This window comes from Carassius gibelio, chromosome A22, assembly GCF_023724105.1.
Source record: "Carassius gibelio isolate Cgi1373 ecotype wild population from Czech Republic chromosome A22, carGib1.2-hapl.c, whole genome shotgun sequence".
NCBI classification, from domain to species: Eukaryota; Metazoa; Chordata; class Actinopteri; order Cypriniformes; family Cyprinidae; genus Carassius; species Carassius gibelio.
Genome location: NC_068392.1, coordinates 16,526,974 through 16,542,743, shown reverse-complemented (window position 1 = coordinate 16,542,743; position 15,770 = coordinate 16,526,974). Strand labels below are relative to the sequence as shown.

The 15,770-nt window shown below is 44.5% G+C and overlaps 1 protein-coding gene across 7 annotated transcripts in view; it reads left to right on the top strand.

Annotated features, from left to right (window-relative positions):
* LOC127943344 (uncharacterized) overlaps positions 1-15,770 on the top strand; it is a 119,795-nt gene that overhangs the window by 78,041 nt on the left and 25,984 nt on the right. For 3 of the 7 annotated variants that reach the window (XM_052539716.1, XM_052539719.1, XM_052539717.1), the window contains exons 3-5: positions 189-284; positions 422-483; positions 770-1,484. The exons of 1 other annotated variant lie outside the window; for it this stretch is intronic. In XM_052539716.1, the coding sequence (XP_052395676.1) occupies positions 189-284; positions 422-483; positions 770-859 (248 nt within the window). In that variant the 3' untranslated portion in view covers positions 860-1,484. Of the gene's footprint in view, positions 1-188; positions 285-421; positions 484-769; positions 1,485-15,770 lie in introns of those variants that run through there. 3 more of the 7 variants (XM_052539718.1, XM_052539713.1, XM_052539712.1) reach the window with 3 other exon arrangements.

The window sequence follows — 15,770 nt, the reverse complement described above, 5'->3', positions numbered from 1 at the left end:
GTGAACCACAAAAATTCAGCAACGGCACCAAGATCTACATCAGCGGTGAGTTACTTTCTCATTTCAGATGGATTTTCAAAAAAATATATATTATACACATTTATGAATAACTAATATTTTTGAAGTGTATCTGTTCTGTTAAAGACGCAAATTGAATAAAGACTGATAAAACCAAACGTATTGTACAGACCAAAATGCTGCTCCAGAACAGGAGACACCATGGAGAAACCTGACCATCATCACATCTGTTCTGCTGAATGTGCTTCTGATCATTGCATTAATAGGTTTGTACTGCTTTTACTGTTCAGGTCAATGTTCAGGTCTCACTGAACTAAATACAAGACAAGACTCTAGATCTACACAAACATAACCATATTACACATGCTGTGTGAATTCAGTGATGGTTCATGTGTTGTTTCAGGTTTGGTGAAGAGCAAAACTGATGCAACTGGAAAATGTAAAAATTACTCAAATAATCTACAGGTAAGATGCATATTTAAGAAATATTATCTTGTTTATTTTTCCTCCAATACATGTCCTGATTCTTGCAGTGAATCCATTTATTATCTGAATAAACTGAAACGTGTAATAAGTTGTGCTGTTACACGACTTGCTGAAATACTCGATTGTGATTAAAAAAGGTTATATGATTTTAAAACCTTAATATGTGTAAAATAAATTCTCTTCATCTACGGTTAGAATTTATTGGCATTAATGACAGGATGAATGTACATTTTGTCTTACATATTATAATATCATCTTCTTTCAGTGTGCTGAAATTGATTTTTCCATGTGTGCCGGTAACATCAGATCTTGTCCAGAGCAGAGCAAGATTGTCTACCGCCAATGTATGATGTAGAATTCATTATAAATACAAACTGTGCCTTTTATATGATTGTTTTTACAAACTATAGTTATTTTCATATACATTTTTTAAGTTCAGCATATCTAAATATGCAGAGTAGTAGACATTAATATAAGGTTTTTTTTTCTTTTTTTCTGGTTGGTTTGAGTGGAGATCTTGCTCATATATAATAGTGATAATCATCATGTTTTTTTATTATTATAAATGCGCTGATGTTTACACTAGTAGTTAGAGTTATAAACCACAGGCCAAATGAGGTTTCTTAAAAATGCCGTTGCAACTTTCACGAAACTTAATGCAACATTATACTGGATCATAAATCAGCTGGCAGTCCTGAAGATACAATTCACTTCTTCATTCCTAATGTATGTAACATTGTCATGAAATCAAATAATTTTCTGCTAGTTCTACATTTTTATATTTCATTATTTGTCATGCAGCTGGAAATCAAGGAAACAAACCTCAATAAATGTACTAGAGAGATTTTTTGCCTTGCATACTAAATGTTTTGTATGTTTTTTGTACATATTGAAATGTCTATATTTTGCACAGCTCTTGTTTGTGGTTTACATACAACATATTTCAGACACATGACATTTTCCACTGGTTTAGACACTGACAGACAACACAACTGTACACACTTGCACTCAGCTGGTGGTTTAAACTTTTACTAAGAGCAAATGTTCACTTGAACCTATTTTACTACAGAGATTCACAGTTCCTATTCTATGCAGCTTATTCATTTCCATAAAACTGTCAAACCAAAACAAACATTTCAGTAGGAGACAGAATAACAGAAAAAAAACACAGTGTAGACAAATGTAACTTTCACATGTATGAATTTAAAGATTAATACTTTTTAATAAAAAAAGGTACCAATTAAAAAAGGAAAACACTACATGTGTGGTCAGCAAAAAACGTACCTTTACTTCCTGACTGTGGTTAAAATAACCCCGTTATTTAAAAAAAAAAGTTAGAAACACCATTGTCATGCTGACGTCTTTGAACATCCTAAATATCATACAGCTTCAGCTCTGTGAGCTAATGTGCTTTATAAATTAATAAATGTATTTAATTTCCTGCTTTGTTTGCTTCCCACACAGTGTTTCCTCTTCTGTGCTTGTTTTTTTTTTTTTTTTTTTTTTTTATGGTCTTATGTTTAATGCTATGTTTAATTTATTATTAATAAAGAGCCCATTTTACCTTGTGTTTGATTCTTTGTCTACGTCCCTAACGCAATACCTTAAATGTCTTATGAAATACAAATAATACCTAATTATGCATGTGAGATATTAAATATTTTCAATAATTCGTTATAGAATCTGGAATATGTAAAAAGGACACTCTAACTGCAAGCTGTAGCCCCCAGGGGGTTCAGGCAAAATGGTGGTTAAAAACCAGAGATACTTGGGAAAATATGCATAGTACTTTTGAAGAATTGAATGCATGGGATGTGTTATATTCTAGCTCTGGAATTTGCTAAACTAAAGCAAGATGGTTTTTTATGGATGTAGAATGGTTAATTTAAATAATTTAATAACTTTTCAAATTAAAGTATTTTATTCAAGTTGCCTGCCACCAAAGAATGAGTAGTGCTACACTGAGGGAAAAACTACATTGGACACATACAGTAGCATGTAAGTAAACACAGATGCTGTTTCACAGAGGATATTTGTATAAAAATCTTAATGATCTTATATATTGTCTGTACTTGTGTCCTTTGGAATGTTTAAAAATCATCAGTCGCTGTCTAAGTATTTTTCTAGGGTATGTTTCCCAAAAGCAATGTCAGGCAACTACGTATAGTTGCAGTTTTGATGTTACTAGTTTCACAATTCAGCTTTTCTTGAAACCAGAGTTCAAATTAACTACAGAATTAGTAAACAGCATCACAAAGTTACATGGTTGAAACTAAAGCCTTCAGCCTGTAGTTAGAAGCATAGTTTCTTGTTAGTAAGACATATGGACTTCAAAACACTGCTGTTGGGCACAGTAAGCAAGCTAACATGCAGTACATCCCACTTCCTTAAAGGGATAATTCACCCAAAAAGGAAAATTATGTCATTAAAACCTCACCCTCATGTCGTTCCAAACCTGTAAGTAAGACCTCTGTTCATCTTCGGAACACAGTTTAATATATTTTAGATTTATCTGAGAGCTTTCTGTCCCTCCACTGAAAGTGTGTGTACGTTATACTGTCTATGTCCAGAAAGGTAATAAAAACATCTTCAAAGTAGTCCATGTGACATTTTTGAAGCATTGAAAATACATTTTGGTCCAAAAATAGCAAAAACTACGACTTTATTCATCATTGTCTTCTCTTCCAGTCTGTTGTGAGCGCGTTTACAGCAGTGTAGTGATATCCGGTTCGCGAACGAATCATTCGATGTAACCGGATCTTCTTGAACCAGTTCACCGAATCGAACTGAATCATTTGAAACGGTTCGCATGTCCAATAAGCATTAATCCTCAAATGACTTAAGCTGTTAACTTTTTTAATGTGGCTGACACTCCCTCTGAGTTAAAACAAACCAATATCCTGGAGTAATTCATGTACTCAAACAGTACACTGACTGAACTGATGTGAAGAGAGAACTCGGGATGAACACCGAGCTGAGCCAGATAATGAACGAAAGATTGACTTGATCGTTCTCGAGTCAAGATCCGGTTGATTGACCAGGATGATTGCTCTTGATTCAAGCCTTCGGTTTACCCGCGCTCATAACATTAGCACAGAATCAGTATAGAATCAATCACCAAAAGAATCAGTTCGGTTCAGACGCTCTGTGTGTCAGTCTGCTTCGCGCTGAATCACATATGAGCAGTATCATCAGCTCCTCTGTTCTCAAATCAGACGCGTCCGACAGAAACGGTTCTTGACTCGAGTCAATCTTTCGTTCGTTATCTGGCTTGGCTTGGTGTTCATCTTCAGTTCTCACTTCACAGTTAATAATTCTCTATAGCTACTTCAATTCCAGATGCCCATTCACTGTCCCTCACGCCATTCAAAACTAAAGGAGTGACACGTCTTTGGTATTCTCTAGTCTTTGCTCACGCAGACCAGCCCGTCTCCCTTCAACGTTCAATTCTATTTTCAAATCTTCTTTTCATTCTCTCCCTCCCAACCTCCCTCCCTGCCTCCCTACATCTTGCAACACACCCCACTCACAAACATCCTTCCATCCCAACATCCTTTTTTCCACCCTAACTTGAGCTGAGCAGGAATATGGCCTTTGTGTCTCTATTATCTCTATTATCTCTAACAAATCTGACATCAACCATGTCGTAATTAGACTTGTGTAGACTTGTGGGTATTCGGTAATGCAATATATTGCGGTGATTAATATGCACAATATTGTTATCGTGGGCACTTCTAAATACCGTGAATAACATCTCTAGGTTACGTATGTAACCCTAGTTCCTCGAGGGAACGAGACGCTGCATCAAATGCGCTTTGGGGAACGCGCCCAGCGTGAGCGACTCTGAATATTGTGTGTAATCAGTCCAATGGAAGAGCGTGACGTCACAGTCGGGGTGACGTAAGTGACCAGGAAGCTATAAAAGCATGTGCCGTGCAGCTGGCATCAGCTTCGAGTACCAGCAAGCGCCGGCAGGGGTGCCGGGGGTATGGCTCCGAGACGCAGCGTCTCATTCCCTCGAGGAACTAGGGTTACATATGTAACCTAGAGACGTTCCTCTTCAGGAACTTGAGCTGCGTCAAATGCGCTTTGGGGAACGCGTACCAATGCCGCCAGACTACCAAACCCCTGCCTAGTGTATATCCGAAGAGCACAGCTTAGGACAGGAGGACAGAAGCGCCTGGAGTGACTGGCATGTCTAGGCCAGTGTTAATTTCGTTGACTAAATAATTTCGTCATTTTTTTCATCACGAATATATTTTTGCGGATGAAAACGAAACGAAAACTAAAATAGAAGGCACTGATGGAGACTAAAACTATGACTAAATTGATTGACATTATCGTCAACGAATAAAGGACGAGACGAAAATAGACTGTGACGAAAATCAAATCAGCAGACGGGAGAGATGCGAGGAATGAACAAAAGAACCGGCAAAACGTAACAGGCGAGACTGCATGAGAGAAGAGAACCAATCCCAGCCTGACTTATTGAGACGTGAAGCGAAGGTTTTCAGTTTTTAAATGAGCTCCCGGGAAGACGGCATTCGAAGAGGTGATGTCTAAAAAAGCGACAAAATGTCCACAGCTCACTTCACGTTTGACGACGAACAAAACAAAACAAACTGTAAAGCACGCGGAGAACTCATTCATGGCAAGAACACAACCAATTTGAAAAGACATTTACAGACGAGCCACCCGGACATTTTCTCAAATGTAATTTCACAACGATGTTGTTTATTGAGCTAAGCAAAATTGGAAGACTGCAGTGCGTAGATGTTGTAGCATTACATATTACGAACTGAAAAGTACTGTAAAATAGCCCCTTCTTCAAGTTAGATGAGAGCACAATACTAATACGTAATATCATGATAAATACATTTGATTTAATACTAATGTTTAGTATATTTTATAATGTTCTACTTGTTGACAATATCACAAATATTTCTATATTAGTCATGTGAAACATGAATGTTCACATCCTATCATTATACATACAAATCTAGCAATATTGTAGTATTTAAAACATACAATATTGCTAGACAAATGAATACCTTATAAAATCTTGTTACTTTTTTTATCCACCTAGCTGCCAACTCATTAAATATTTACTTTAAATGTATGCACTTATTGTTCAGCTCAGCTGTAAGCTTTAAGGTCCTGGACCTAACGTTATTTTTCTTTTATTGATGGTCAATTGGCAGCTAGTTATTGTTTACATTATCATGACAGTGTTTGTTGCTGCATAAAAGCTTTTGAATCGAAATAAAGACACAGTTGTGTTGAAATAAAGTTGAATTTGTGTTTTATATATTTTGGTTAAGTTTGTTTCCTATACCAGCTGTAAAAAATTGTCTAGTAAATCTGTTATTGATTTTAGTCTTATTTTAGTTGACTAAAATACCAAGCAATTTTAGTCGACTAAAATACCAAGCAATTTTAGTCTACTAAAATAAGACTAAAATTAAAACAAATCAGATGACTAAAACTTGACTAAATTAAAATTTCGTGTCAAAATTAACACTGGTCTAGGCCATAGAATTTAACAAACGTAGAGGGCGTGGACCACCCTGCAGCATTGCAGATGTCCAGCATAGATACACCTGCTAGGAAGACCTTGGAGGCCGCCTTACCCCGAGTAGAGTGAGCCTTGGCTCCCAACAGCGGGGGACGAACAGAGGACTCATAGGTGGCATTGATAGCCTCGACTATCCAATGACTAATAGTCTGCATAGAAGAAGGAGAACCCCTCTTGGGGGGACCGTAGCATACAAGCAATTGGTCAGTTTTTCTCCGTAGGGCAGCTCTGTGGACGTATGCGTCCAACGCTCGAACTGGACACATACAATTTAGCTTCACTTGGTCGGGCTCCCAAAAGGGAGGAGGACAGAAGGCCTGCAGCACTACAGGTCGTGGTGTAATAGAGGGAACCTTGGGAACATATCCCGCTCGAGGGTATATGAACACTTTAGTCATGCCAGGTGCAAATTCAAGATAAGTGGGAGCCACAGAGAGGGCCTGGAAATCCTACTACTCTCCGCAGATAGGTGATAGCCAACAGAAAGGAGGTTTTAAGTGTGAAATGTCTGTCTGAGATATCTTGAATAGGTTCAAATGGGGGTTTGCACATTGCCTCTTACACCATAACCAAGTCCCACGGGGGAATACGGGACCGTACTGGAGGTCTCAGCCTTAGCGCACCGCGTAGGAAACGTGTAACTAGAGGGTGTCTTCCCAGAGACTGGCCATTGAGAAGGGGGTGGTAGGCCGCAATGGCCATAACGTAAACTTTCAGCGTGGAGTGGGTCAACCCTGCAGAGAGCCTAGCCTGTAGAAACTCCAGAACTGTACCAACTGGGCAGTTTGCTGGGTCTAACTGGCAGTCTCTGCACCATGAGGTGAAGAGTTTCCACCTCAGGGCATACAGTTTCCTTGTTGAGGGAGCTCTGGATTGGAGGAGGGTCTCAACAACCTCAGTTGAGAGACCAGCTGCTAACAGTTGTGCCCCCCCAGGAGCAACACCCACAGCTTCCACAACTCCGGGCGAGGGTGAATTATCGTACCCTGCACCTGCGAGAGTAGGTCTGTCCTGATCAGTATCTACCACGGAGAGCCGTTGAGGAGCGAGACTAGATCTGAGAACCATACTCGGCCCGGCCAGAACGGGGCTACTAATAACAGACGGACCCCATCCCAGCGTACTCTCGCCAGAACTCCCTGGAGCAGAGCAATAGGGGGAAAGGCGTACAGACGAAGCCTCGGCCAGGTCTGTACCATAGCGTCCAGTCCCAGAGGAGCTGGATGAACTAGAGAGAACCAAAGGGGACATTGTGATGTCTCTTGAGTTACAAATAGGTCTACTGAGCCCTGCAAAATACTCTCCATATCTGCTTCACCACCTCTGGGTGAAGTCTCCATTTCCCGGGTCTCGGCCCCTGCCTCGACAGTATGTCTGCTCCCATATTTTGTTTCCCAGGAATATATACTGCTCTTATTGAGAAGAGTTTGCTTTGGGACCACACCAGGATCTGGTGTGCCAGCTTGTACAAAGGGCGCGAACGCAGACTTCCCTGGTGGTTGATGTATGTGACCACCGATGTGTTGTCGGTGCGGACCAACACATGGTGACCCCTTAGGTCTGGGAGGAAGTGCTTCAGTTCACGGTTAACTGCTAGAATTTATAGACAATTGATATGCCATGTTAGATGGCGACCGGTCCACAGACCACGGGCAGGGTGGCCCCTCATGACTGCACCCCAGCCGGTGTGGGATGCGTCCGTCGCTAGTATTACACAGCGAGAAGGAGCTCCCAGCACCGGGCCCTGATTCAAGAACCAAGGTTTCTTCCACATGTCTAAGGCACGGAGGCAGCGCCGCATGACCTTGATAGTGCGAAGTAGATTGCCCCTCGGGGAAAATCCCTTGGTCTTGAGCCACCACTGTAGGGGTCTCATGTACAGCAGGCCAAGAGGTATCACGTTGGACGCAGCTGCCATCAGACCCAACAATCTCTGAAATTGTTTGATAGTAAGTGACTGGCCTTCTCTGACTCTCTCGACTAAGTTGAGGATCGACTCAATACGAGCAGAAGACAATCGTGCCTGCATCGCGGTCGAATCCCATACACTTCTCTGAACCGGAGAAAGCACACTCTTTTTTGGCGTTCAGTCTCAAACCCAGCTCCCCCATATGTATATCTCGATGCTGAGCCGCAACCTGCTCTCAGGGGGACCAGAGCCACGTCTACACTTTTTGTGAACGTGTGGGGTGAGAGTGCAAGGCCGAAGAGAAGTACTCGATATTGGAAAGCTTCGCCCCCGAAAGCGAACCTCAGAAACTTCCTGTGTTGTGGAAGGATGGATATGTGGAATTATGCGTCTTTGAGATCTATTGTGACAAACCAGTCCTCGGACCTGAGCTACAACATGCTTGATTGTGAGCATTCTGAACTTCAATCTCATAACTGAACGATTTAAGACCCTCAAGTCTATAATCGGATCCTTCTTTGGAACTATGAAATACCCGGCTGTAAAATCCGGACTCCCTGTCCGGAGGAGGGATCACCTCGATGGCCTCCTTCTCTAATAGGGTTTTCACTTCCTGTTCCATAACCAGACCCTGCCTGGGGCCGACTATTGTCTGAATGACCCCGTTGAATATTGGTGGCACGGAGCCGAACTGAATACAGTAGCCTTTTTCTCCTGTGTGCAGGACCCATCGAGATACATTTGGCAGTAGTTTCCACACTGCTAAATAATCTACTAAGGGAAACAGTCTCTCGAGACTGACTTCTGGTGTAAGAGGCTCCCTCAAAGGCGACGAGCATCTCAGCCCCGCTACGCGCACGGGTGGAAGATACTGAGACCGATGCACACTGGGGACCGCTGCACCCTGGAACACTGGCAGGGTTGCCCAGATGCCCCAAGAAAGCGACGAGGGAGGAACTTATGGAATGCCGGCACTTGTTTGCAGGCCTCCTGAAACCTGTCGACGACAGAATTTACTGTGTCACCGAACAGGCCAGTAGGCTTAATCGGGGCATCCATGAGGCAGACCCTGTCCCACTCTTTCATATCAAATAGGGTCAACCATAAGTGCCTCTCTGCAGCCACCATAGCTGCCATGGACCGCCCAATCGCTCGGGCAGTCTCCTTGGTGGCGTGGAGAGATCAGCGGTCCTTCTTAGCTCTGAAATATCATGGGACTTGATCTCCCCTCCATCGTCTAGCTCTTTAAGCAGGTCGGCTTGGTACGCCTGTAACACCACCATGGTGTGCAGACACGCACCAGCCTGACCTGCAGCCGCATACCCTTTGCCCACAAAGCCGATGTTGTTCTGAGTGGCTTTGAGGGCAATGCCAGGGCCTTCAGAGACGATGCCGCACCAGGGGACAAATAGCTCGCGAGCGTCTGATCCACCCGGGGCATCGCTTTATAACCGTGCTCTCCCATCCCCACCACATTTCCATAATAGTCAGATGAGGGGATATAGAGGCGGGCCGAGAATGGATGTTTCCAAGACCTGGCGATCTCTCCATGCAGGTCGGGAAAGAATGGAAGGCCCCGGCTGGGAGGTAGCTGACTCGCGCACAGGCTGACTCGCGTTCATCACGCTTGCTTCGCTGCGTTTCGGTTGTTTTTTCGGCGGGCCAATCAATGCTCAACTTGGCCACCGCGCGAGTAACCACCCCCAAGAGCTCCTCATATTGCGGCGAGTGGGGTGGTGAATCCCTGTCGACCGACTCCACATCAACCTCCTCAGAGGAAGAGAGGTGGAGTGTCGACCCCTCTCCCTGAGTGGAAGGAACCTCCGAGCGTGCTTCTGACTCTAGGGATTGGGTGCCGGATCTGGTGGAAGTGGAAGAAGATAGGGACTGGCCCATCTCAATTACCTCCACCAAATCCACTTGCGAACCCCACGAGTGCAGCCACCGTTCTGCCTTGGCAGAAGCGGGACCAGCACCGCGGGGAATGCTGGCGAAGGCCCCCTCCTCGAAGAGGACCCTCCGGGAACGAAGCAGCCTATAACGCGATTTGGAATCCCATCAGAATGCTTAACTTTCGCCTTGCTCTTTGGCATGTCTAGGAGTTCTAGCTGGACAGACAACAGTAAATAAGACTCACAAGACAAACAAGTGACTTTCACACACAGATCGCTTGCTGAAAGACGCGAAGCTGATGCCAGCTGCGCGGCACGTGCTTTTATAGCTTCCTGGTCGCCTATGTAACCCCGCCTGTGACGTCACGCTCTTCCATTGTACTGATTACACACAATATTCAGAGTCGCTCACGCTGGGCACTTTCCCCCAAGCGCATTTGACGCAGCTCGAGTTCCTGAAGAGGAAATATACATTACAAATTATTCAGAATTTGGAATGCATTGTAAGAATAGTATTCCCATCAGCTGCTTAAAATGCACAACATCGCTGTATGCTGCTTGAAAGAGCGCATGCACTCTGATGTAAACAAGCACTCCATCAAAAGTGTGCTTTCACTTAAATTGAGCGTGAGCAGCACAACAAAAATAGACCTGAAAAATATTCGCTGCTCGCGTGGCTCACGCTTGCGGTGTGAAAGTGGGGTAACATTACTAACTACCTGTTGTCATACTGTTCTCTGGCATCTTCAGCTTTCAGGCCATCCAGTTACTTTAGTCAGCTCCTGTTAAGAAAAGTACAGTCATCTTACTCGGCTAAAACTCATGTCACCCCACTGTTATCTCATTAGGCTGGTTACCAGTGCATTACAGGATCCAATACAAGGTCTTGACATATGTTTTTAAGGCATTGCATGTAATGGCCTCAGAATACTTGGTGGAGCTTATTAAACAATATAATGCAAATATAATGCTGATATCCTCAAACAAATTATTATTAACAATCCCAAGATTGTGTCTTAAGTCTAGGAGTGACCATGCTTTTCCTGTCACATTTGTGATATACATCACTTTGGATTTACTGTGCAGCCTGAAAAATGATCTATAAATAAATAAATAAAACACAATACAATATACAATGCTAAGTGTTATACCATTTATTGAAATCACCTTTTGACATTTATTATATTGACTCACCTTTGAATAAATGTCAGTTTGTGGAAGTTACCCTTGTGTCATCTTATTTTGCGACAAAAGACAAGACTGACATTTTGGAGATGTTAGCACGGATCTTGAGCAATTGTCACGGTTCATGAATGCACCGTCTCCTGCTCGTCTCATGTTACGTCATGTTGATTGTTTCATGTGGGTGTTACCACTGATCATCTGATCAGCGGCAGCTACAGCTCATTCCACCAGCCTACTTAATGCCCTGTCTTTCGTCTCTTGTTCGTCAGATCGTTGTTTGAGGTCCTCTGTGATTCATTTCAGTTCGTCATCCAGCTCTACTGCTTCGTGCCTTGTTCCCGGTTTCTGTCTACAGTGGATTACAGCCTCACCTTGGATCTTTCACCACCATAACCTCTACCAGAGCACTCAAGACACCAACTCCCCTGTCTGTGCTGCCATCGAGGTTCCTGCGTCACCCTCCGACATCTCCTCATCATTACAAACCTTCAATAAACATTCTTACTTGCATTTGCCTCCTGTCCTCCATTATACCTGTCACAGAACAATCTGATCAACAATGGAGGCAGCGAGTAATCAACCATCTGCCCTGGAAGAGTTTCTTAGTGCCAGTGCACTGAGGATTGACTCCTAGGAGAGGAATCTTAATGACACTGGTCACGTGGTTCAGGCTTTGGTGGTGCAGGTGTCCGAGCTCACCCAACAACTACAGCTACTACGAGTTCAAACTGCGCCGCTCACACCGCCCGTTCCTCCCACACCATCGAGAGCCCCCTCCCAGGCTGAACCACGTCTCCCCATTCCCGAGTCCTACTCGGGTGAGCCAAACTTTTGTAGAGCTTTCTTAACCCGATGCGATATGCATTTTTCTCTCCAACCCAGAACCTTCACCAACAAATGAGCCAAGGTGGCTTTCATATTAACCCTACTCACTGGGAGGGTGGCGTTATGGGGAACAGCGGTGTTGGAGAACCAGGATCCATGCTGCGCCTCATTCCTGGAAGAGTTGCAGTGGGGCATGTTCCTGTATGGGCTGGCTGACCGCGTCCAGAGAGAGATCTACGCACTGGACCTTCCGACTTCTCTAAATGGGCTTATTGAACTGGCTTTGCGGGTTGATGCACATCTGATGCGAGTGGAGTGACGGAACCTACCCAGCTCCACACCCAGGACCCAGACTGACGTGCGGGCCAGCGGCGGGGACGCGACCAGCCCCTCTTACGATCACAAGCCCATGCAGGTAAGGCAAGCTCGGCTTTCCCGAGAGGAGAAGGAGAGGCGGAGGTCCCTGGGCCTGTGCCTCTACTGCGGGGGAACCGGGCATCACGCTTACACCTGTCCGGTAAAGGGCCAAGCCCGGTAGTACGTATGAGGCTACTATCGTGTGGGATCTCCGCCGAGAAGACCTCATCATCATCCATGCTCTTCCCGGTAAGACTAAGATGGTCAGCACAGATTCACGTCTGTCAAGCACTACTGGGCGGAAGGTAATTTCATGGACAGTACACTGGCACACATACTACACATTCCCCTCAGACCCCTCACGCACCACATCACGGTTCACGCCCTCAATGGACAGTAACTACTGGTCATATCTCACATCACTGAAGACATCACCCTCATCACATCAGGCAACCACTCCGAGACTATCTCCTTCCACATTCTTGACTCTCCCCTGGCACCCATAGTCCTAGGTCACCCCTGGCTCCTCCTTCACAACCCAAAAATAGACTGGTCATCCAATTCCATTCTGGCCTGGAATAATAAATGTCATGAGTCTTGTCTAGTGTCTGCCTGTCCATCTGTTTCTATGTTTGTGTTTCAGTAGGAGGCAGTGGATTTGTCTAACGTGCCTGCTGAGTACCTCCACCTGAAGGAAGTGTTCAGTAAGTCTCGTGCTGCTTCTCTTCCTCCGCATTGTCCCTGTGACTGTGCCATAGAATTACTGTCAGGTAAATATATTTCTGATTCTCTAGCTTCGAAGTTCATCCACCCTTCCTCACCCTTCCTCTTCTCCAGCGGGGGCAGGGTTCTTTTTTGTGGGGAAGAAAGACGGATCGCTGCGACCTTGCATTGATTACCGGGGATTGAACAACATCACGGTAAAGAATACTTATCCTTTGCCGTTAATGTCTTCAGCCTTCGAGAGGTTGCAGGGAGTGTAGATTTTCACGAAATTGGACTTACGTAATGCTTATCATTTGGTCTGTATCAGGGAGGGGGATGCATGGAAGACCACTTTTAACACCCCCAGAGGGCACTTTGAATACTTGGTCATGCCTTTCGGGCTCTCCAACTCCCCAGCGGTCTTCCAGGCATTCGTCAACAACGTGCTGCGAGATATGATTGATCAATCCATATATGTCTACCTGGATGACATATTGATTGTTTCCTCTTCTCTCCAGGAACATGTGCAGCACGTTCGATGAGTGCTTCAGAGATTGCCAGAGAATGGGCTTTTTGTCAAGGCGGAGAAATGTGAGTTTCATGCATAGTCATGCACAGTCGTGTCGACTGAGGGAATACGCATGGAACCTGAGAAAGTTAAGGCTGTGGTAGAGTGGCCAAGTCCAGATTCCCGTAAGGCCCTACAGAGGTTTCTGGGGTTCGCCAACTTCTACCGGTGTTTTATTCGCAACTTCAGCCAACTAGCCGCACCTCTGACCGCCTTGACCTCCCCCAAAACTACGTTCAGGTGGTCAGATACAGCCGAGGCTGTGTTTGCCAAACTGAAGAGCAGCTTTGTTTAACCCCCTATCTTGATCACCCCTGACCCATCACATCAGTTTGTGGTGGAGGTCGATGCGTCGGAGGTGGGGGTAGGGTTTTGACTTTACTCTCTCGTACCCCCCGGGTTCCAAAAATATTAAACCCGATTCCTTGTCACATATTTTAACCGCTCCGAAAGCCCGTCCACTACCGAGTGTATTTTTCCTGAGACATTAGTGGTCTCCACACTCACATGGGAGATCGAATCGATGGTCAAGACAGCCTTAGAAGGGGTAACACCTCCGCCCGGGTGCCCACCGAATCACTTATTTGTGCCGGAGGGATTTCATCAGGGTTTCATCCCCAGAGCAATGGTCAATCCGAGAGAGCCAACCAAGATTTGGAAAGGGTGTTGTGATGTTTGGTTTCCAAGAATCCTTCCTCTTGGAGCCAACAATTGTCTATGGTAGAGTACTCCCACAATACCTTACCAATATCAGCTACGGGCCTATCTCCATTTGAGTGTAGCATAGGTTACCAGCCACCTATTTTTCCCAGTCTGGAATCCGAAGTCATGGTCCCCTCTGTTCACGCCTTCGTCCAGAGGTGTCACCGCACTTGGACTAGAGCCCGCGAGACTCTACTCCAAGTGGGGGCGCGCACCAAGACTAAAGCCGATCCCCGTATATGTCGTGGGTCAAAAAGTGTGGCTTTCTACCAAGAACATTCCCCTCCGCTCCGTCTCTAATAAGTTGGCCCTGGGCTTGCCTTACACAGTCGGTGAGGTGGATGACAACACCAACCCCACCATGTAGCATAATTTCCAACCTATTATACTATAGCTCTCCTGCCACCAGCCATCCTCACTCCAGAACCTGACTCAGAATTTCTCCCAGATGTTCCTGAGTCCTTTTTGGAGTTCTCTCAATAATTCACTTCAGAGTCTTCTCCAGATCATGAATCCAAAGCTTATTTAATCATCTGAGCTGAGTCAAAGATGTACACTTAGCTCAGCCCAGATGAAGAGGTTCAGGAAAAAGAAACTGTTTTCTGTATGTCCAGCCCTAAAGTTCATTAAAGAGTCAGCTCCAGAATGTCCTCCAGTGTCTGCTCCAGCCTCTGAGTCCACTCCGTGTCAGCTCCAGTCCCTGATCTCAAAAGCCCCCAAATCTCCAGCAATCATGAATGCTAGACTGTAGTCTCCTGAAGTCATAGCCTGTTAGTCAGTGCCCAATTTGACTGTTCCCAGTCTGAATGTTTCAGACTCCTTTCTGTCATTTATTGTTCTTCCTGTTACTGCGGTAACTATAATGTGCAATTGGGCAATATACTGCTCTCCAGTCTATGAGTTCACTCCAGAGCCCACCTGATCCTCAGATCTCAGTCTTTTGTTGATGCCAGCCTGTGAGTTCTCTGTAGATATATGTTCTACCTCAAACATATAATTCATCTTTGAGCCTCCAACCTGTACAGTTTTGACTGCAGTGGTTAGTGAACTCTCTGCTTACCCTGTCTCTGTTAAGGAGACTCTTTGTTTGGTGGATGTAATGATTACCGGTTTGGCGAAAAATCATGATAAAATTCCCCATGGTTAGTATTACTAATTCATAATTTTATTATAATTAAAACTGCATTAGATTACTGCGATTTGAACAACTGGCGATGAATGAATAGTGTCCAGCATAAAGCACAGTTTTCAGTATCAGTCTTAGGTGTGCAAAGCAGAGTAGTTTCATTTTAAGTCAAAACAGGGCAGAAAGCTGGGAGGTTGTAAAAGAGTGCTAAGGGAATTATTCAAGTGAACTAATTAATTATATAAATGTACCTCTGAAGGTTTTGACTGTCTTCATTTGTTCTATTCAAACATAAGTGCCCTGTGAAGTGGACATCACAGGATATTCCGCCATGATTCCAGTTCGAAGCAAACGTACTGTAGGCTATATGTTCCAGTCAAAGTGCTTTGAAGTGTGCGAGACAAACCATGTGAGGGAAGCGA